Genomic DNA, 23,380 nt, shown 5'->3' with positions numbered 1-23,380 from the left:
TATATATTTATAATATGAATTATTACTATTGCTAAAAAAACAAGATATCAGTTTAGTTTATTAACATCGACTTCTTAACAATCTTATACTTACATATATCTCATTTAAAAACAAAATAAGGATTCAATCACATTTATAATAAATGACAATATATGGAGGATTTTCCATAGCAAATATAATTAGTTTTAGATAAATTTCCAAGAAAATTTCGTATTACATCCAGCATCACTTGTTTAGAATATGACCTGCATGTTTGCTTCATTGCTGTATTCCCAGAGCCAGAGTAGGACCTAATTACTCAATAAGTGTTTTTGAATGGATGAATTAAGCACATTATAAATTTTAAAGTATAGCATTATAAAATTAAGCACACAAAACTTTTCAGACTCCACGATAATGAATGACATTAACCTACCCACACGTGTACTTTATTTTGGCAAATACTTGAATGAAAAGAACTAATTCTTAGGAAGAATTTCATTTCACTTGGATCAACAATCGATGATGTCCATGGAAGCAACAGTCCAGAAATCGAATGATGTATTGCATTGGGCAAATCTGCTGCAAAAGACTTCTTTAAAATCTTAAAAAGCAAAGACATCACTTTGATGACTAAGGTTCACCTGATCCAAGCCACGGTTTTTCAATTGCCTCATATGCATGTGAAAGCTGGACAATGAAAAAGGAAGATAGAAGAATTGATGTATTTGAATTATAGCATTGGAGAAGAATAATGAATACACTATGGACTGCCAGAAGAACCCACAAATCTGTCTTGAAGGAAGTACAGTCAGAATGCTCCTTAGAAGCGAGGATGGAGAGACTTTGTCTCACTTGCTTTGGACATGTTATCAGGAGAGACCAATCTCTGAAGGACATCGAGCTCGCTAAAGTAGAGGGTCAGCGAAAAAGCAGAAGACTCTCAATGACATGGCTTGACTGCAACAATGGGCTCGAACATGCCTACTGTTGTGAGGATGGCATAGGACTGGGACACATTTTGTTCTGTTATACACAGGGTCACGATGAGTTGGAGATGACTCAACAGCACCTAACTTTCTACTACTTAATACTTAGTTAATCTGATACAGGTTTTGCTCTGGATACCTCTAGCCCACATTCCCTCACTTCTCATCAAATAAAATTCCTTTAAAATGGAAATATACTATTGGAAGGAGGTTTTCTGTGACTGACCACTTACTGAATGTCCAGGTTGGGCAATGTTGTGTTTTCACATTATTCTGTTGTCCTACTGTTCCATTCATTCTCCAACTCTCTGCTCAGTGTGGCTTGGAAGCATTCAAATGTATACATAATGGAAGTGAAAGAAAATATCAAGCCACTGAGACACTTAGGTGGTAACTGGCACAATCAGTAGGGTCTAGAAATACCTATTGCTCCATTTTTCTGGATTAATTTTCATGACTTTTACGTTGGTTCTTAGCCTTTGTTCAAAAAACTATAAAATACAGTCTCAGAAAATGATTAAAAAATTCATTTTAAAATTGGAATAATGTTGATAGAGGTAAAAATACATTTCATTCATCTGTTCAAAACTAATTGAATGGCAAACATGGTACCAAGTACCGTGGTAGTTCAGGAATAGATCCCACTCTAAAACTGGTATATAAAATAACATATGTACATAAATAACCATAATGCAATGTAGAGAATTACAGGTACTGTAAGGAAGGTGATGATAAATTCCTATTGAAATTTGGAAGTATTAAATAAGTTTATAAATGCATTAATTCCAATATTTCACTTAAGATTAATATTTAAACTTTCTTAAACCTAATCTTTAACTTGAAAAACCAAGTCAACGTAAGAGCTCCTGGAAAAAAATTTTTTTTTTTTCAAAGTTTGCCTCCTCTTCTATTCACTGGAAATTTTTTGGAAGAGGCCATTATAAGAAGTAAAATTTCAGTAACCAAATCAGAAATGAAAGGTAAGGTGATTGAAAAGACCTGGGAATTAAACAACTGGAATGTCTGCCCTTGAGTAATTTTCTGCATCAAAGAATAAATTAACAGATCTCTAATTTGCCTACGGAGTTAAGAGAGTTAAAGGTCCAAAAGAAGCTTATGATATGCTTGAGAGCAAGGCCAGACTTACACTTAAATAAAGTACAAAGTTGTTTCTGTTACTAAAAACAATGTGAACTTAGCACCCAGTAATGGAACTGCAGAACACCAAAGATACAAAGATCTTAAAAATAGCAGAGAGAAAACACCAATTACCTCATTTATGAAACAGATGTAAGATGACAAAGGAACAATATCTGTATTGTTTTGAGAGATAATAACTTTCAACATAGAATTCTACACTCAGCTAAATATCTGCAGACCAAAATAAGAACTGATGACAGTATAAAATAATAAGAACGACTAATTTGAAGGGTTTAAAAAAAAAAAAAAACACTCTCCAAATAAGTCAGTTGGTCGAACTGTGGTAGTTTGTCTGTTGTAATGCTGGAAGCTCTTCCACCAGTATTTCAAATGCCAGCAGGGTCACCCATGGTGGACAGGTTTCAGCAGAGCTTCCAGACTAAAACACACTAGTAAAAAGGACCTGGCGATCTACAAGCTGCCTCCTCAAAATAGAATCAACTTTATTGACATGGACAGATTAAAGCTTTCGGGACCTTCATTTGCTGAGGTGGCATGACACAAAATGAGAAGAAACAGCTGCAAACATCCATTAATAATTGAAACATGGAATGTACGAAGTATGAAAATTGAAGTCGTCAAAGATGAAATGTACTACATAAAGGTCGATATCCTAGGCATTAGTGAGCTGAAATGGACTAGTATTGGCCATTTTGTATTGGTCTATTATATGGTCTACTATGTCAGAAATGACAAATTGAAAAGAAATGGCATTGCACTCGTCGTCAAAAAGAACATTTCAAGATCTGTCCTGAAGTACAACTCTGTCAGTGATAGGTTAATATCCCTATCCCCGCAAAGAAGACCAGTTAATACAACTATTATTCAAATTTAAGCACCAACCACTGAGGCCAAAGGTGAAGAAACTGAATATTTTTAGCAAAGTCTGCAGTCTGAAATTGATCAAATATGCAATCAAGATGCATTGATAATTACTGGTGATTAAAATGTGAGAGCTGGAAACAAAGAAGAGGGATTGGCAGTTGGAAAATATGGCCTTGGGGATAGAAATGATGCCAGAGACCACATGACAGAATTTTGCAAGACCAACATCTTCTTCACGGCAAATACTGTTTTTCAACAACATAGATGGTGATTATACACGTGGACCTCACTGGGTGGAAAACACAGGAATCAAATTGACTACATCTGTGGAAAGAGATAATGGAGAAGCTAGTTATTATCAGTCAGAACAAGGCCAGGGGCTGATTGCAGAACAGACCATTAATTGCTCATATTGTTAAGTTCAAGTTGAAGTTGAAGAAACAGCCAGGTACGACCTTGAATATATCCCACCTGAATTTAGAGACCATCTCAAGGATAGATTTGGAGAACTGAATGCTAATGACTGAGAAACAGACAAGTTGTGGAATGACACCAAGGACATCATACATGAAGAAAGAAAGAGGCCATTAAAAAGACAGGAAAGATTAATAAGAAACTAGTTTTCTCTGTAAACCTTCATCTAAAGTACAATAATAAATAAAAAAATTAAAAGAAAGGAAAGCCCAAAATGGTTGTTAGAAGAGAGTCTGATACTTGCTCTTGAACATAGAGTAGCTAAAACGAAAGGAAGAAATGATGAAGTAAAATAGCTGAAGAGAAGATTTTAAAAGGCAGCTCAAGAAGACAAAGTAAAGTATTATTATGAAATATGAAAAGACCTGGAGTCAGAAATCCAAAAGGGAAGAATGTGCTTAGTATTTCTCAAGCTGAAAGAACTGAAGGAAAAATTCAAGCCTTGAGTTGCAATACTGAAGGATTCTACGGGGAAAATATTAAATGACACAGGAAGCATCAAAAGAAGATGGAAGGAATACACAGACTCACTGTACCAAAAAGAACTGGTTGACATTCAGCCATTTCAGAAGATAGCATATGATCAACAACTGATGATACTGAAGGAAGAAGTTCAAGCTGAGCTGAAGGGAATGGTGATAAACAAGGCTCCAGGAACTAACAGAGTACCAACTGAGCAGTTTCAACACACGGATGCAGCTTTGGAGGTGCTCAATTATCTATATCAGAAATTTGGAAGACAGCCTCCTGGCCAACCGACTGGAAGCAATCCATATTTGTGCCCATTCCAAAGAAAGTTGATCCAACAGAATGCAGAGATTATGGAAAAATATCATTATTATCATACACAAGTGAAATTTTGCTGAAGATCATTCAAAAGCAATTGTGGCAGTACATCAACAGAGGACTGCCAGAAGTTCAAGCCGATTCAGAAGAGGACGTGGAATGAGGTATATCATTGCTGATGTCAGATGGATCATGGCTGAAAGCAGAGAATACCAAAAAGATGTTTACTTGTGTTTTATTGATTATGCAAAGGCATTTGAATGTGTGGATCATAATAAATTATGGATAACATTGTGAAGAATGTGAATTCCAGAACACTTATTGTGATCATGAGGAACCTGTACACACAGGAAGAGGCATTCAAACAGAACAAGGAGATACTTTGTGGTTTAAAGTGAGGAAAGGTTTGCATCAGGGTTGTATCCTTTCATCATACTTATTCAATCTGTATACTGAGAAAATAATCTGAAAACTGGACTATATGAAGAAGAATGTGGCATCAGGATTGGAGGAAGACTCATTAACAACCTGAGATATGCAGATGACACAACCTTGCTTGCTGAAGGTGAAAAGGACTTCAAGCATTAATAAAGAGGATCAAAGATGACAGACTTTAGTATGGATTACGCCTCAACATAAAAAAAAAAAAACTTCACAACAGAATCAATAAGCAACAGCATCATAAATGGAGAAAAGATTGACATTATCAAGGATTTCATTTTACTTGGATCCACAATCAATGGCCGTGGAAGCAGCAATCAAGAAATCAATTGACATATTGCATTGGGCAAATTTGCTGCAAAAGACTTCTTTAAAGTGTTAAAAAGCAAATACGTCCCTTTGAGGAGTAAGGTACACCTGGCCCAAGACATGGTATTTTCAGTTGCCTCATATGCATGTGAAAGGTGGACAATGAATAAGGAAGACCGAAGAAGAACTTGATTCCTTTGAATTATGGTGTTGGTGAAGAATCTTGAAGATACTATGGACTGCTAGAAGAATGAACAAATCTGTCTGGAAGAAGTACAACCAGGGTGCTCCTTGGAAGCAAGGATGAGGAGTGACATGGATGGAATTGTGTCCCTCAAAAATTTGTGTACCAATTTGGCTAGGCCATGATTCCCAGTGTTGTGTGACTGTCCACCATTTTATTATCTGATGTGATTGTCCTGTGTGTTGTAAATCCTATCTCTATGATGTAAATGAGATGGGATTAGTGGCAGTTGTGTTGATGAGGCACAACTCAATCTACAGGATTAGATTGTGTTTTAAGCCAATCTCTTTTGAGATATAAAAGAGAGAAGCGAGCAGAGAGTTGGGGACCTCATACCAGTAAGAAAGCAGCGCTGGGAATAAATTGTGTCTTTTGGGCCTGGGGTTGCTGTATGGAGAAGAAGCTCCTAGACCAAGGGAAGATTGATGACAAGGACTTCCCTCCAGAGCCAGCAGAGAGAGAAAGCCTTACTTGGAGCTATCACCCTGAATTCAGACTTTTAGCCTACTAGACAGTGAGAGAATAAATTTCTCTTTGTCAAAGGCATCCACTTGTGGTATTTCTCTTATAGTAGCACTAGATGACTAAAATAAGAAGACTTCCCTTCGTCTCAATTACTTTAGACATGTTATCAGGATGGACGAGTCCCTGGAGAAGGACATCATGTTTGGTAAAGTAGACAGTCAGAGAAAAAGAAGGAAACCATCAATAAAATGGATTGACACAGTGGCTGCAACAATGGGCTCTATACAAATAGCAATGATTATGCAGATGGCATAGAACCTGGCAGTGTTTCATTCTGTTGTACATAGTGTCACTTTTAGTTGGAGCCAACTTAACAGCACCTAACAACCCAACAACAATTTGGAAAGGATATAAAACAATATGAAATTAAAATACTAGGCAAAAGTTATATAAGATGAAGGGATGATAAGAATTAAGGCAGTCTAAGAACCTTGTAGAAAACCCTGGTGGTGTAGTGGTTAAGAGCTACAGCTGCTAACCAAAAGGCTGGCAGTTCAAATTCACCAAGCACTCCTTGGAAACCCTATGGGGCAGTTCTACTTTGTCATATAGGGTTGCTATGAGTGGGAATCGACTCGACGGCAACGGGTTTTAAGGAACTGTATTGTTTGGAAAAAAATAGAAATAAGCTACCTTTGACTTTGCTAAGTCAAGTATAAAAATCCTTATTTCAAATCCTTGGGTTTTAATAGTCCCTCAAGTACAGTAGACAGAACATTACCTCAACACTAAGTGTAAGAGAAACAGGATAAATCCAGGGCCCATAAAGGATTAGAATATTTCTAAAAGCATAAGCCAGAAAAAAAAAAATCCCATGAAAGTTTGTTGGAGATGTCTAGAATAAGCAAGTCCAAATCTCCCTGAAGAAACATAACCCCAGACACAGTCTCAAGGAGTTCTTTCAGAAAAATTCCCTAGGAATATGAGACCCCCATTTTAAGAAAAGTTAGATACTGCTAGTCTTTATATAATAGAATTAACAAATACAGTGTTTCAAAAAAAGCATGCTTATGTGTTTAAAGAAATAAAAGAGAGAATGAAAATAGGGGCGAGTAGTAAGACACTATAAAAAAAATCAGGGAGATTATTAAAAACCCAAATAGAAACTATCTAAATGAAAAATATAAATTTGAAATTAAAAGAAAAATATGTTAAACAACAGATTACCTATTAGATAAAGACAGAATTATTGAACTGGAAAATAGATCAATAAATATCATCCAGATCAAATAAATTCATCCAAATTGCAGTACAGACAGATAACAAAATAAAAATAATAAGAGAGATGAAGTAACATTTAATGAATAGCTCTAATTGGCTTCTAAACAAAGTTCCAGAAGGAGAAAATTGAGTGAATGGGGGAGCAAGACAGCTTAAAAAAAAAAAAAAAAAATAGCTGAGAATTTTGCAGAACTGGTAAAAACATGTTTCCTCCTATTACAGAATCAAACAGAATCTCAAGATTGATAAATTAAAAGAAGTTAATGACAGAGTGAAATTGCAGACTGACAAAGACAAAGAATTCAAAGCATTCATAGAGAAAAAGATTGGGTAATTTACAAAGGAATTACAATTAGATTTATAAAAGACTTTTTAAAGTAAGCAATGGAAAACACAAGACAGTGGGGTAATATCTTCAAAGTACTGTGAGAAAACTAACAATCATGTGGGCATAACAAAGATTTTTCAGGTAAGTAAAACAGAGGAAGTATATAGCAAGCAATAATGTTTATTGAAAGACCTAGAAGTAGTCCCCAAAACTTTAATTTTGATTAAAAAAAAAAAAACAATTTTTCATGAAATTTGACAAGCTAGAACTCATTTGGACTAAAAACGGCCCAAGAATAAGCAAGCAAAAATTGAACACATGAAGGGCGCATGCCCTACAACATATTAAAGCATCGTAAAGCTCAAGTAATTTCAGCTGTTATTTACAGAGTCAGGAAAATAGGTCAATATTATATTTCATATAAAATTCCTATAGAACAAGAAACTGAAAACATCCAAATGTCTACCAATAGGAAAACAGATAAATTGTGTTATAGTCACACAATGGAAGTCATACCGTTGAAACGAAAAAAAAAATGGCAATTAAATTCAACGACATAGAGAAATTTCTAGAAACAAAATCCTGGGAGAGAAGTCATATATTATAGTATACATTATATAATTTTTTAATGGCAAAAATAAAAAATATATTATGTAAATATGCATATAGCCAAAAAAACCAAACCCATTGCCATTGAGTCGATTCCGACTCATAGCGACCCTATCCCAGAAACCCAGTGCCGTCGAATTGATTCCGACTCATAGCGACCCTATACGACAGAGTAGAGCTGCCCCATAGCGACCCTATAGGGCAGAGTAAAACTGCCCCATAGGGTTTCCAAGGAGCAGCTGGTGGATTCGAACAGCGGACGTTTCGGTAAGCAGCCGAGCTCTTAACTGCTGTGCCACCAGAGCTTCCCAAACATACATCTGGAAAGTAATAAAACAAACAAAAATAATAAAGCAAATGCATGATAAAGACAAAATTTAGTGTGTGGCTCCCTCTGCTTATAACTCGTTGCTGTCAAGTCAATATCAACTCATAGCAACCCTATAGGACAGAGTAGAACTGCACCATAGGTTTCCAGGGAGCGGCTTGTGGATTCCAACTACCGATCTTTCGGTTAACAGCCTGAGCTCTTAACCACTGTGCCACCAGGGCTCTACCAGTTGTAGGTAAGAATATAAAATAGAGGAGAATCATATAGGAAGATATAAGTTATAACGATCCACTTATTGGGTTGAGTGATTGGTTTATGTGTGCACATTATATTATGATGTTTTACAATTTCAAAATATGTTGTACATAGTTTATTATTTATGTTATCTGTAAATTTAATGCAGTTGCAATAAAAACTCCAGGAGTCTCCAAAAGCTGAAAAAACTCATTAACCTTCAATGGAGGGACAAACTGTAGAACAAACGAAAGACATCCATAAGATGGACTACTACTCAGCAATAAAAAAGAATAAAAATATATGAAACAACATGGAGATGAATCTCAAAAGCATTATGTCGTGTGAAAGAATTCAATTTCAAAGTATTATACACTATATGATTCCATTTATATGGCATCCTAGAAAAGGCAAAACTATAGCAAACAGAGTTTGCCAGAATTGAGAGAGAGGAATTGATTACAAATAGGGAGTGTAAGGAAGTTTTTTGGAAGGTGATATAACTGTTCTGTATTCTGATTGTGGTGTCGAAAACATGAATCTGTACATATATTAAAATTCATAGAACTGTACATCAAAAGCATATTTAGTTTATCTTATTTAATAAGAGAAAATTGACAAAAGCAATTAAGGAAAAAGAAAACTCTATGGGGCAGTTCTACTCTGTCCTATAGGGTCGTTATGAGTCAGAATAGATTCAACGGCAGTGGGTAGACAACATAATCAAGAGGGCATATCTGATAGATGATGATGATAGACAGATACAGAGGTGGAGATATAACACTACACCTGATAATAAAAAATACAGATTCAAAATATTTAACAACTTGCTCTGAACACTCAGAATGGACTCTGGCCATGAACCACTGGCATCAGCTGAATATGATTATTTCTCTGGCACTGTTTTAGTCATCTAGTGCTGCTTTAACAGAAATACCACAACTGGATGACTTTAACAAAGAGAAGTTTACTCTCCCACAGTCGAGTAGACTACAGGTCCAAACTCAGGGCATCAACTCCAGGGGAAGGCTTTCTCTCTTTGTCGGCTCTGGAGGAAGGTAGTTGTGATGCATCAGTATTCCCTTGGTCTGGCAGCATCTCAGAGCAGGAACCTCAGGTCCAAAGGGCATGCTCTGCTCCCAGTGTTTCTTTCTTTGTGGTATGAAGTCCCCCAACTCTCTGCTTGCTTCCCTTTCCTTTTATCTCTTGAGAGATAAAAGGTGGTGCAGGCCACACCCCAGGGAAACTCCCCTTATATTGGATCAGGGGCATGACCTGAACAAGAGTGTTACATCCCACCTGTCATGGACTGAATTCTGTCCTCCCCAAAAAACTTGGTTGGGCCGTGATTCCCAGTGTTGTGTGGTTCTCCTCCATTTTGTGATTGTGGTTTTATGTTCAGAGGATTAGGGTGGGATTGTAACACCACCCTTACTCAGTTCACCTCCCTGATCCAATGTAAAGGGAGTTTCCCTGGGGTGCGGCCGGTACCACCTTTTATCTCTCAAGAGATAAAAGGAAAGGGAAGCAACCAGAGAGTTGGGGACCTCGTACCACCAAGAAAGCAGCGCCAGGAGCAGAGTGTGTCCTTTGGACCTGAGGTCCCTGCATCTGAGAAGCTCCTCAACCAGTGGAAGATTGAGGACAAGGACCTTTCTCCAGAGCCAACAAAGAGAGAAAGCCTTCCCCTGAAGCTGACACCCTGAATTTGGACTTTTAGGGTATTTTACTGTGGGAAAATAAACTTCTCTTTCTTAAAGCCATCCACTTGTGGTATTTCTGTTATAGCAGCACTGGATAACTAAGATACCACTGTAATCCTTTTTAACCACAGGCAGAGATTATGACCTATAACACATAGGGAAATCACAAAATGGAGGTCAACCACACATAGCCTAACCAAGTTGATACATATTTTGGGGGGACACAATTGAATCCATTAAGTCAAGTAATCAAATATTAATTACAAATTAGCAAGAGAGATTCAGTTTGTTTTTAATTTTTGTAGCTCTGTGAAAAGTACAGAGCATTTTACTTTACTTCACTTTTGACATATGTATTCTAAAGTCATATCACACTCCTTAACTTTAATATATTACAATGTGGCAAAGTTTATTTTCCCTAAGGATCACCATATGTGTCCATTCATTTTTTAGCATTCATGTCCCAGGGTGCCTTGTCATATGCAAACACTGAGAATGGGGTTTTGATGAATCTCAAACAAAAGAATATGTTCTTTCTGTGACATTAAACATCTGGAGAGTATTCATGCAAATGTGTAACTTGACACAAAATCTGGTTTATGTATTTGACACAGCGTCTCCACAAATACTTGGGTAGTTTGTATTTTTGGTAATAGTAAACGCTGGCAGATGAATACAGACTGCATATAGATGAGTATATATATACATAGGCAGAATATACCTATGCCAGATAACATCTAATTTTGGAAACAGAGCTCTGCATTCCAGAAATGCCTAAAGAACCATGTGAGGAAAGCATTTCACCCTCACAGGCAGAGAGTAGCATTTTATTGCTGGTCCTGCCTCTGACTTTCTCCAGGACCTTCTCATCACAGGAAATATCCTAACAAAATGCCAACTATTATAAATAGAATATTTCTTGGTAAGCATGAAATCAGAATCAGAGGTGTCAGCATAGTCAGGTTTTTAAATGATGGAATAGTTATTTCCATTTGTACCTAACTTCCTTTCTCCAATTTCAGCGTAACTCAATTTCTTTTTTTTACAATATCTTGAGCAAGTAAACTGGATAATCCTGTTATATAGTTGAAGAAACAGATACTCAGTGCAAGCCTTCAGAAGGGGGAGCTCAGCCAGGGAAGAACAGTCCTGGGAATGGAACTCAATGGAAGATAGTCGATCAGAGACTCTCCACCTGAGAGGTAGTTATTGATCTTGAGTATGAGTGAAGTAAGGAATTGGGAAGTAGAAAGATGGACATGGATAGAGCCAATCAGCATCAAAGTTTCAGTCAGAATACACACATCCTCTGCAAAGTTACCTGCCTTTAAAAGTATAGGCAAGAGAGAAAGTGCTTCTGGAATGGCAACTTGAGGAGCTACATGGACCCTGTCGCCCTCTTAAGGCCTCCTACAGTAACACAAACACCCTGGTGGTGCAGTGGTTAAGAGCTCAGCTGCAAACTGAAATGTCAGTGGTTCGAATGCACCAGCTGCTCCATGGGCAAAAGATGTGGCTGCTTCCTTAAAGATTACAGCCTTGGAAACTCTATGGGACAGTCCTACTATGTCCTATAGGGTCACAAGAGTCACAGTTGACTTGATGGCAATGGGTTTTTTACAGTAACACAGAATGATTTTAGTCCTCCTTCATGGCAGTCCTTTAAAACAGTTTTCCTAACCTATTACTCTTAGCCTGGGTACCTTCTTTATTTTCCTTATGTGACATGATTTCAAAACTCCTTTTTTCCCCAATCGCCTCCTCCTACTCCTAGATAGATTAAAATTTATCTTTTAAAGATAAAAACTCAAAATTGAGTATAATAGTCCAGTGTCAAGTACAAATGAATGTCCTGATTTCAACACTCTGCTTTTGTAAATGCACCTTACGATTCTATTAGGTTATTTAGGAATCACTCCATGCTGTGCATGGCTCATACTGAACTCATGGCAGTTGACTAAAATGTCTAGGACTTTTTCATATGACATTGCCAGATTATGTTTGAGATTCTGGGCCTAAATTAAGAGCTCTATACTTATTCTATACTATGTACTCTATAGTATATAGCAATGATTGTGAGCGAGGTGCAGGACTGGGCAGTTTTTTGTTCTGCTGTACATAGGGCCAGTAGAGTCAGAACGGACTCAACAGTACCTAACAACTAACAACATACTTATTCTTGTTAGTTTTTTTTTTTTTTCTTACTGGCTTTAGCATATAGTTCTAGTGTTTCTTGAGAATGTCTTTTAATTATCCTTTTCTAATATAGCAAATACTCTCTATACCTACTATAAGCATCCTTCTATGTCATATGATGAAAATTGTCAATGGGAAATTCCCAAAAGAGTGATTTGTGGCAAACCATCAGCTACATCTCTTCAAATTTTTATCAGTATGTTATTAAGTATCTCTTGGGCATGACTTTTTAGTAAGTTATAAATCTATCTAAGTATGCTATCACTCATCTAGCTTACATTTTTCCATCATATCGGAAACATGTTGTTCTCATGCACTTTGTAAAATTCCTTGTCAAAAATAAGACAAACTTTCTCCTAGGAAGCATAGTCTACTGGCAACCATTGAAATGACATAAAAGTGTGGCAAGAGAACTCTGAAAATAAAGAACATAAACAAGAATAAAGAAATGGAAATGTACTATTTCACAGGTGCTGGAAAATTAGCTGGGAATGTTACAAACCCAGAAAGCCAATACAAACCAAGTTAGCAGCAGCATATGAAAGTCACAGGCTTTTGATCCGTTGCTTTACCTGGTAATGCATGTCTATTCGTTTCCATGGATGAGTCGGAATCGACTCGATGGCACTGGGTTTTTTTGGTTTTTTTAGGTGGAAAGATTAAAATGATAATGCACCATGGGAGGAAAAATAGGGCCTGAATAAATTAAAATTTTTGTTGCACACCCTCTCAAACAAATGTGAACTTGGCAAAGATGCGTTTTCTCCAAAGTTTATCTATAACCTTTCCAAGTAAAATGCGTATAGACAGCTTTTCATTTACTTTTTTTTTTTTTTTGCAACGTTCTGGCCAAGAAAATGCATGAAAAGAAACAGCATTGATTATTTTTTTATAGTGAGGGAAAAATCAAACAAATACCTGTGGACATCTGGCAGCACTATAGCAATCTCCAGCTGTGGCAAATGGAACTGCTTTTCCAAATATGGTCTGGGAAAAAAGAAGGTCTGTAGCTAGAAAATAATAATTGAAACTCTTTAGCATTAGGGCTGTATTGCAATCTTCACTGAAAAACTTGCAGTTTTCATCTTTTCTTAAATATATTTTTCATTCAAATTTTTAAATAAAAATTGTTTCATAATTACAGTATTTAGCACAGGCTGTCAATACATAAATTTTCTTTAGTACTAAAACATTCATCTCATAAATTTCCATAAGAAATGACAGGTATAGCTGTAATTAGAAGATTTCAAAACTAAATAATTACTTTATATCAAAGAAAATAAATGAAGTAGGGTCAGAAGGAAAACCACTGAAGAAAAAAATTATTTAAAGATTTAAAAAATTATATGAAAGTAATACATAAGTACCAAAAAAAAAAAAAACAAAAAACCGTTGCCATCGAGTGGATTCTGACTCATAGCGACCCTAAATGACAAAGTAAAATTGTTGCATAGGGTTTCCAAGAAGAAGCTGGTGGATTCAAACTGCCAGCCTTTTGATTAGCAGCCAAGTTCTTAACCACAGTGCCACCAGGGCTCCAAAACAAAGAACCCACTACCATCAAGTCGATTCCAACTCATAGCGACCCTATACAGCATATATATCAATCCGTATAGGATACTCAAAAACATAGAGCTAAAAAGCATGTTCATTTCTTTTGTTTCTCATATCATTATTATTGTTATTATTTTCCATTTTACTTTTGCTAACTTGTGGCAAACCATCAGCTACATCTCTTATTTTTATCAATGTTATTAAGTATCTCTTGGACATGACTTTTTAATGAGCTATAAATCTAAGTATGCTATCACTTATCTAGCTTACATTTTTCCATCTTGTCAGAAACATGTTCTCATGGACCTTGTAAAATTCCTTGTCAAAAATGAGACAAATTTTCTTCTAGGAAGCATAGTCTACTGGCAACCATGGAAACAACATAAGAATGTGGCAAGAGTGTGTGCAAGCAAAATCTCCCGATTGGCTGTTGTACTGGAGAATCAATATAAAGGATTAAAAATAGAATCAATGACTCAAGAACAGGTCAAAAAGACCCCTAAAAATGAACAGATCCAATAGCTTCTTCATGGCTGAATCATTTAAATAATATCACAATAAAGTGCCATTGTTTCCAATTGCTTTACTTTCCGAGAAGATTGAAAGATTGCTGCATGCCCCATGATGATGCCAGTCCCCTGGAGGCAATCTCCATACGTAACATTTTGGGAGGGATCTATCATATATCCAGGGGCAGTTTCCAAAAGCAGGAAGCCTTCAGTGGTGTGCTGGAGCCAACCTGTATCAGTTCTTAAGAGTCGATTCTGTGAATCCCTTCCCAACTCCTTGTACAGTGAGGCCATGTTGGTAGCTTGAAACCATCTATGGTAGGGATATGTGCACCATGGAAATGGGAAATACTACAAATCAGACTTTTTTTTTCTAGAGAGCTGGTTGTTAAACATTTATTCATACCCCACTGTTTATGGATAACACTTAAGTGTTGATCTGGGGCAAAGCAGAGGCATAAATTTCAAATCATCCTTTCTGACTATCTCCCCTGAAAGCACATACCAGTCAACACCCTTAGTTCCAAGAACCAATTATGCAATTATGACTCTCAAGTATATATCCAGTCCAGCTGATTCTGATGAGTTCCAGAACATATATCAAACACCTATTGGACATAACAGGAATGACTCACAGATTCCTCTAATTTAGCATTTCAAAGCTAAATGTATTATCATTTTCTCCAAACTTGTTTCCATTCTGTATTTTTTTATCTCATTGAATAATACCACTCTCTATCCACCCGGTTACTTTGGAAATATTTTCAAATATTCCACATCACATCAGTTAGCAAATCCTACAGAATATACCTCTTCGAATTTTTCAAATCTCTCTGTCATGACCATGACCTTAATTCAGGCCCTCATAACTCTCTACCTGAATTATTACATTAACTTCCTAATCAGCTTCATGGACACAATTTGTTTTCCCTTTACCAAATCTTTTCTCTCTTCTGCTTATACTTTTACCAAATGGCTCCAGTAACTTACAAGATAAAATTCAATTTCTTTGTTTTGTATACATTTCCCTTCATTATCTGATTCTTGGGAACTTCTTTCACAAGATGTTGTTGTTGTTAAGTGCTGTCAAGTTGGTTCCAACTCATAGTGACCCTGTGTATAACAGAACAAAACGTTGCCTGGTTCTAGTGCTATCCTCACAATCATTGCTATGTTTGAGCTCATTGTTGCATCCATTGTGTCAATCCATCTCGTTAAGGGTCTTCCTTTTTTCTGAGACCTTCTACTTTACCAAGCATGATGTCCTTCTCCAGATACCATCCTCAAACCCCACTTATGTTTAGACTAAACTGAATTAATTTTTATCCTTTGATGGCACTAAGATGCTTTACTCTTTCATTATTTTGTTCATGCTGTTCCCTCTTGCCAAAATTCATTTTCCCTGATGAACAGAATTTCAAATTTTCCTGGAATCCAGGCTTTTTGGAGCCATCAAGGCTGGATGAAATCCCAAAACTATTGTCCTGTGATAATCTTTAAACCTCAAACCAAAAATACCTCCTGAAGTCTTCTTTAAAGAATGTTGTTGTTAGGTACCATCGAGTCAATTCTGACTCATAATGACCCTGTGCACAACAGAACGAAACATTCCTCACAATTGTTGCTATGCTTGAGCCCATTGTTGCAGCCACTGTGTCAATCCATCTCGTTGAGGGTCTTCCTCTTTTTCGACGACCTTCTACTTTATGAAGCATGATGTCCTTCTCCAGGGACTGACTGATCTCTCCCGAGAGTATGTCCAAAGTATGTGACACATAGTCTCGCCATCCTTGCTTCTAAGGAGCATTCTGGTTGTACTTATTCCAAGACTGATTCGTTCGTTCTTTTGGCAGTCCATGGTATAGTCAATATTCTTCGCCAACACCACAATTCAAAGGTGTCAATTCTTCTTTGGTCTTCCTTATTCATTGTCCAGCTTTCACATGCATACGAGGTGATTAAAAACACCAGGGCTTGGGTCAGGCACACCTTAGTCCTCAAGGTGACACCTTTGCTTTTCAATGCTTTAAAGAGGTCTTTTGAAGGTGATTTGCCCAATACAGTGCACCTTTTGATTTCTTGACTGCTGCTTCCATGAGTGTTGATTGTGAATCCAAGTGAAATGAAATCCTTGACAACTTCAATCTTTTCTCCATTTATCATGATGTTGCTTATTGGTCCAATTGTGAAAATTTTTGTTTACTTTATGTTGAGGTGTAATTCATACTGAAGGCTGTAGTCTTTGACCTTCATCAGTAAGTGCTTCAAGTCCTCTTCACTTTCAGCCAGCAAGGCTGTGTCATCTTTATAACGCATGTTTTTAATGAGTTTTCCTCCAGTCCTGATGATCTGGTCTTTATATAGTCCAGCTTCTTGGATTATTTGGTCGGCATACAGACTGAATATATATGGTGAAAGGATACAACCCTGATGCACAACTTTCCTGATTTTAAAACATGCAGTATCCCTTTGTTCTGTTCAAATGACTGCCTCTTGATACATGTGCAGATTCCTCATGAGCACAATTGAGTGTTCTAGAATTCCCATTCTCGGAACATTACCCAATAATTTGTTAGGATCCACAAAGTCGAATGCCTCAGCATAGTCAATAAAACACGGGTAAACATCTTTCTGGTATTCTCTGCCTTCAGCCAGGATCCATCTGACATCAGCAATTATATCCCTAGTTCCATGTCCTCTTCTAAATCTAGCTTGAATTTCTGGAAATTCTCTGTCACTATACTACTACAGCCGCGTTTGAATGACCTTCAGCAAAATTTTGCTTGCGTGTGATATTAATGATATTGTTGGATAATTTCCACATTCGGTTGGATCACCTTTCTTGGGATTAGGCATAAATACGGATCTCTTCCAGTTGGTTGGCCAGGTAGCTGTCTTCCAAATTTCTTGGCATAGACGAGCGAGCACTTCCAGCACTGCATCTGTTTGTTGAAACATCTCAGCTGGTATTCTGTCAATTCCCAGAGCTTTGTTTTTCACCAGTGCCTTCAGTGCAGCTTGGACTTCTACCTTCAGTGCCACTGGTTCCCGATCATATGTTACCTCCTGAAATGGTTGAATATTGACCAATTCTTTTTGGTATAGTGACTCTGCGTATTCCTTCCATCTTCTTTAGACGGTGCCTGTGTAGTTTAACATTTTCCCCCACAGAATCCTGTACTATTGCAACTCAAGGCTTGAATTTTTTCTTCAGCTCTTTCAGCTTGAGAAATGTTGAGTGTGTTCTTCTTTTTATTTTCTATCTCCAGGTCTTTGCGCATGTCATCATAATACTTTACTTTGTCTTTGAGAGCCGCCCTTTGGAATCTTCTTTTCAGCTCTTTTACTTAATATTTTTTTCCTTTTGCTTTAGCTACTCGACATTCAAGAGCAAGTTTCAGAGTCTCTTCTGACATTCAGTTAGGTCTTTTCTTTCTTTTCTGTCTTTTTAATGACCTCTTGCTTTCTTCATGTACTATATCCTTGATGTCATTCCACAACTCACCTGGTCTTCGGTCATTAGTGTTCAATACATCAAATCTATTCTTGAGATGGTCTCTAAATTCAGGTGGAATATACTCAAGGTCATACTTTGGCTCTCATGAACTTGTTCTAATTTTCTGCAATTTCAACTTGAACTTGCTTATGAGCAATTGATGGTTTGTTCCACAGTTGGCCCCTGACCTTTTTCTGACTGATAATAGTGAGCTTTTCCATCATCTCTTTCCACAGATGTAGTCTATTTGATTCCTGTGTATTCCATCTGACAAGGCCCACGTGTATATAATCACTGTTTATGTTGGGGGAAAAAGGTATTTGCAATGAAGTCATTGGTCTTGCAAAATTCAATCATGTGATCTTTGGCATCGTTTCTATCACCAAGGCCATATATTTTCCAACTACCGATCCTTCTTCTTAGTTTCCAACTTTTGCATTCCAATCACCAGTAATTATCAGTGTATCCTGATTATGTGTTAGATCAATTTCAGACTGCAGAAGTTGGTAAAAATCTTCAGTTTCTTCATCTTTGGCCTTAGTGGTTGGTGGGTAAATTTGAGTAATAGTAGTATTAACTGGTCTCCCTTGTAGGAGTATGGATATTATCCTATCACTGACAGCAGTGTACTTCAGGATAGATCTTGAATTGTTCTTTTTGATGGTGAATGCAATGCCATTCCACTTCAAGTTGTCATTCCCTGCACAGTAGACTGTATGATTGTACAATTCAAAAGGACCAATACCTGTCCACTTCGGCTCACTAATGCCTAGGATATCGATGTTTATGCTTTCCAATTCATTTTTGACGATTTCCAATATTTCTAAATTCTTTCGTACATTCCAGGTTCTGATTATTAATGAATGTTTGCAGCTGTTTCTTCACATTTTGAGTCGTGCTGCATCAGCAAATGAAGGTCCCAAAAGCTTGACTCCATCTACATCATTAAGGTTGACTCTACTTTGAAGAGGCAGCTATTCCCCAGTCATCTTTTGAGCCCCTTCCAACATGAGGGGCTCATCCTCTGGCACTATATCAGACAATGTTCTGCTGTGATTCATAAGGTTTTCACTGGTTAACTTTTTTCAGAAGGAGACCGCTGAGCCCTTCTTCCTAGTCTGTCTTAGTCTAGAAGCTCAGCTGAAACCTGTCTGCCATCGGTGACCCTGCTGGTGTTTGAATACCAGCAGCATAGCTTCCAGCATCATAGCAGCATAGAAGCCCCCACTGTACGACAAAATGACCAATGCATGGGGGGTCTTTAAACAATAGTTTAGCTTAATTAGTAAAGAGTATCTGCCTATCTGTATGGGATTAAATTGACAACAGCAACTCCAAAATTTAGAGAAGAAACTTAGGGGACAAAGAGTTCATGTTAATGGTGGAGGAATAATTCAGAAAAGGAGGCTGAGAATTGTTGTACGACTTAAAGAATGTAATCAATGTCACTGAATTGTACATATAGAATCTGTTGAATTGGTGTATGTCTTGATGTGTACATTTTAAAAAACAACAACAACAGAATTTTTTAAAACTTCACTTTCCTCATTTTTTGGTTATCTCCAATTTATCTTCTAGATTGTTCTTCAGAAAGTTTTTCCTATAAGCTTCTTAAAGAAAATTAAGACTTTTTATTCAACAAATATTTACTTAAATTGATAATGTACTGGGCATCATTACATGTATTAGGAACACAATGGTGCATGCAACAGGGGCTGATAGAACCCGAGTTCTACCAGGAAGACACAAGTAATATAGTAAATACTGTAGTAGAAGTGATGATATTTATGGGGGAAAATAAAGCAAGGATGAAGATTGGAAAAAGGAGTTTAGGGGTGGAGAGTAGTCCAGGATGTTCTCATTAGGAAGGTGAATTTGAGCATAGACCCAAAGGAAATGAATGGGTAAACTATAGAAATAATTGTGTGAAAATATTTTCAGACAGCTGGAAGAGTTAAGTTCAAAGACTTTAAGGCTGCGTCATGCTTGGTGTGTTCAAGAAACAACAAAGAGGCCATTGTGTTTGAAGCAGAGTGTGCAAGACAGGGAGTGGTAGGTGATGAGGTCAGAGATAATAATGGGGGTAGGATGATGATGTTAAGCTTTGCTGACCATTGAAAAGACTCTAAGATTCTCTGAATGGGAAACAATTGGAGAGTTTTGAGCAGACGAGTGCTCAGAAGACATGATATGGCTTATGTTTTACAGGATTACTTTAGCTTCTCTGTTGAGAAGAGACTCTGGGTTGGGAGAGGCAAGGGTGGTGCAATATTAAAGCAGGAATATCAGTTGGGGGATAATAACCCAAGTGAAAAATGATGTGGACTTGGATCAAGGTTTTAACAGATGATTTAGTGGGAAACTGTGAGATTTGGTATGTATTTTGAAGATTAACTTGACAGGATTTGATGATAGATTCAGGTGCTGGTGATAAAAAAGGAGGAATTAGGGTGACGTGAAATTTTAACCAGAGTAAGTGGAAGGAATTTAGTTGGTATTTACAAATGAGGAAAATTTGGGGTAGAAGAAACAAGTTTAGCAGGAAATCTTGAAAGTTCAGTTTTGGATACATTGAGCTCGAAATGCCTATAGGGCACTATGAGTCAGAATCGACTCAATGGCACACAACAACAACAACATTAGACATCCGCATGGATATGCTGAGTAGACAGTTGGATTTTGGAGTTCAGGATAGCAGTCTAAGATGGAGCTATATGTGTGGAACTGTCATTTAATATATGGTATTTGAAGCCTACAAATTAAATGAAATCTCCAATGGAGTGAGAGTCATGAAACTCTTCAACATCTAGTGTTGTGGAAGATGAAGAAGAACCAGCAAAGTTGAGAAAGACAAGAGACAGAGTAGCCACGACAGGCACAAAACCAGAATAGTGTGGTGTCCTGGAAACCAAATACTTCTGATGGGTCAAGTAAGACGAAAACCAAGAATTTAGCATTGAATTTAGGAAAATCGGAGTTATTGATGATTTTGATAAGGACTGTTTCCTGTGAGTGATATGAATAAGAGACAGATTAAAATGAGTTCAGGTAAGCATAAGAGAAGAGAAATTGGAGACTGGGAGTAATATATAATTTAAGAAATTTTATTGTGAAGGGAAACAGAAATTGAACAGTGGCCAGAGGCAAGGGGCTCAAGAGGATTTCTTTTTAATTAAGATTAAAAAAATAATAAAGCCTGTTTCTCTAGGCAGGATGTAAATGATTCATCGGAGAAGAAAAATTGATGATGTAAAAGAGAAAGAAGAATTTGCTGAAATTATGCTCTTGAGTGAGGTAAAGGCAATGAGTCTAGAGCACAGCAGAAGGAGGGGTTTTCCTTATGTGGAAGTGTGGACAATTCATCCACAGGAATAGGAGAAAAGCAAAGTGTATGAGTAAAGATTTATAAAGATTTACGTAGTTGGATAAATGTGATTGTGGAAGCTTGTGGAAATTCCTTTTTGAGTTTTTTTTTTTTTCTCCATGAAATTGGAAATAAGATCATCAGCAATGAGTTATTAGAGTACAAGTGTTAGAAATTTTAGAAATCTGAGGCTAGAGAAGAAGGTATGAGTTAGACATTTAGGTGAGTGGCAAGGCACTAGAGAAGTGGAAGAGTTACTCAGCAGCATTAATGGCCCATTTAAGTATTTAGTAGTCATGCATTTAAATTTATGTCAGTCAGCATGGCTGTGTATTATTTGCCACATTCCACTCCATGTTGCAGGAGCAGAGTGTGTGAAAGGTTTAATTTAACCAATGCCAAGTTTTTGCAATACAAGTTTGAGGAAGGAAAAGAGAGATAGAGTTGAAAATGTATATAGGGAGTTTCAAATGTATATTAAAATACTTAGTCAATTGTAATATGAAATTAATGTTAATTATTACCTTAAATTCCCTAAAAAACTTACACAAGTATGTTGGGTATGGTAACTTCCTTATCCTTAATTTCGTTGGGATTTTTAAGGTAGAGTGTTTTGTCTTAGTAGAGTAGGATCTTATCCATGTCATTACCATTGCATTATATTAAGCGTTCCCATGATCCATGTCATTGCATGTGAAATATATAGCTAATGACTTAAAAATATTTTTTAAATAATTATTGCACAATGTTAGGTCCCTCTATAGGGACCTATAGTCGGAATCGACTCAACGGCACTGGTTTTTTTTTTTAGGTGTTTCTATATTTATATACACTATCACATACACTGGTACCTTGCTAGGCTTTCATAACAAATGGAGGCTTTTCATTTCACAAACAGAAAGTATGCACTTACTTTTAATTTGCATAGAAGTGAGGTCAATTCTTATTTTGCTGAAGACAGTATATCCAGCTGCCAGGTAGTCATTTTTACAATCACAGTCTTGCCTCCTACTCCCATTGAAAGGGCATTCATATGGATTTTGTAATCTGTATTAATATCAGAATATTTTTATATTTTTGATGTGGTTCTTAGGCCATAATGTAGATTTTAGAAGTCGCGAGGTAAAAGACACACTTCTGCTCTTTAATATTACGGTGTCAGTAAGTTAAATGGGAAAGGACTAAAAATCACTCAAGATTGGCATATAAAACTCTCAATCTGAAATTCAGGACTAGTTTGTGGAAAAATAATTCAGTTATAATCCTCCTACCTCTTGCTACTGGAATTAATTTAATTTCTGAAAATACACACAATCACTCTGTGAGCACATGTTAACACTCATCTCTTTATTATGTATGAACAATGTCTGGCTTAGGTCCTAATATTTTCACCTGCTTCTGAATTACTTGTCCCCATGTGAGCTATTCAATAATTACTCCAAAGGCTGGAACTTCTAGTTCTTTTAAGGACCATAAAATGCACCAAAACCCAAAAACCCACTACCATTGATTCAATTCTAACTCATGGCAATCCCATATGTGACAGAATAAAAGTGCTTCACCTGAGTTTCTTGGTTGTATTGTTTACAGAAACTCTGGTGGCATAGTGGTTAAGAGCTATGGCTGCTAACCAAAAGCTCAGCAGTTCAAATCTACCAGGTGCTCCTTAGAGACTTTATGGGGCAGTTCTACTATGTCCTGTAGGGTCACTATGGGTCAGAATCCACTCGATGGCACCTGGTTTTTTTTTTTTTTTTTTTTTAATGATTATAGAAACAGATTGCTAGGGCTTTGTTCTATGGTGCATACTAGGTGGGTTTGAACCACCAACTTTAGACTAGTAGCCCAGTGCAAACCGTTTACATCACCCAGGGACATTATAAAAAATGTGCAGATAGTCCAAAAAACAACTTATACCTAAAGCCATATACTTCAGAAAAGTTGTCTTCTTCACCTTTGACCAATGATACATATTCCTTGGGATTCTCCAACTGCATACCTGCACAATGAATCTAAAAGAAAAATGCAAACATCTAGAACAGCTTCTTCAAAAGGCAATGGTC

The 23,380-nt window shown here is 36.9% G+C and overlaps 1 protein-coding gene across 1 annotated transcript in view; it reads right to left on the bottom strand.

The window, feature by feature from the left end:
* Positions 1 to 23,380, bottom strand: part of ADAMTS20 (ADAM metallopeptidase with thrombospondin type 1 motif 20) — a 215,455-nt gene that overhangs the window by 7,548 nt on the left and 184,527 nt on the right. Inside the window, exons 35-37 of the mRNA XM_064284366.1 lie at positions 23,235 to 23,329; positions 22,231 to 22,364; positions 13,313 to 13,404 (exon numbers count right to left, since the gene is read on the bottom strand). Coding sequence (XP_064140436.1) covers positions 13,313 to 13,404; positions 22,231 to 22,364; positions 23,235 to 23,329 — 321 coding nt within the window. The remainder of the gene's footprint in view (positions 1 to 13,312; positions 13,405 to 22,230; positions 22,365 to 23,234; positions 23,330 to 23,380) is intronic.

This window comes from Loxodonta africana, chromosome 4 (assembly GCF_030014295.1).
Source record: "Loxodonta africana isolate mLoxAfr1 chromosome 4, mLoxAfr1.hap2, whole genome shotgun sequence".
Taxonomy (NCBI): Eukaryota; Metazoa; Chordata; class Mammalia; order Proboscidea; family Elephantidae; genus Loxodonta; species Loxodonta africana.
This window is presented reverse-complemented; position numbering and strand designations above follow the sequence as displayed.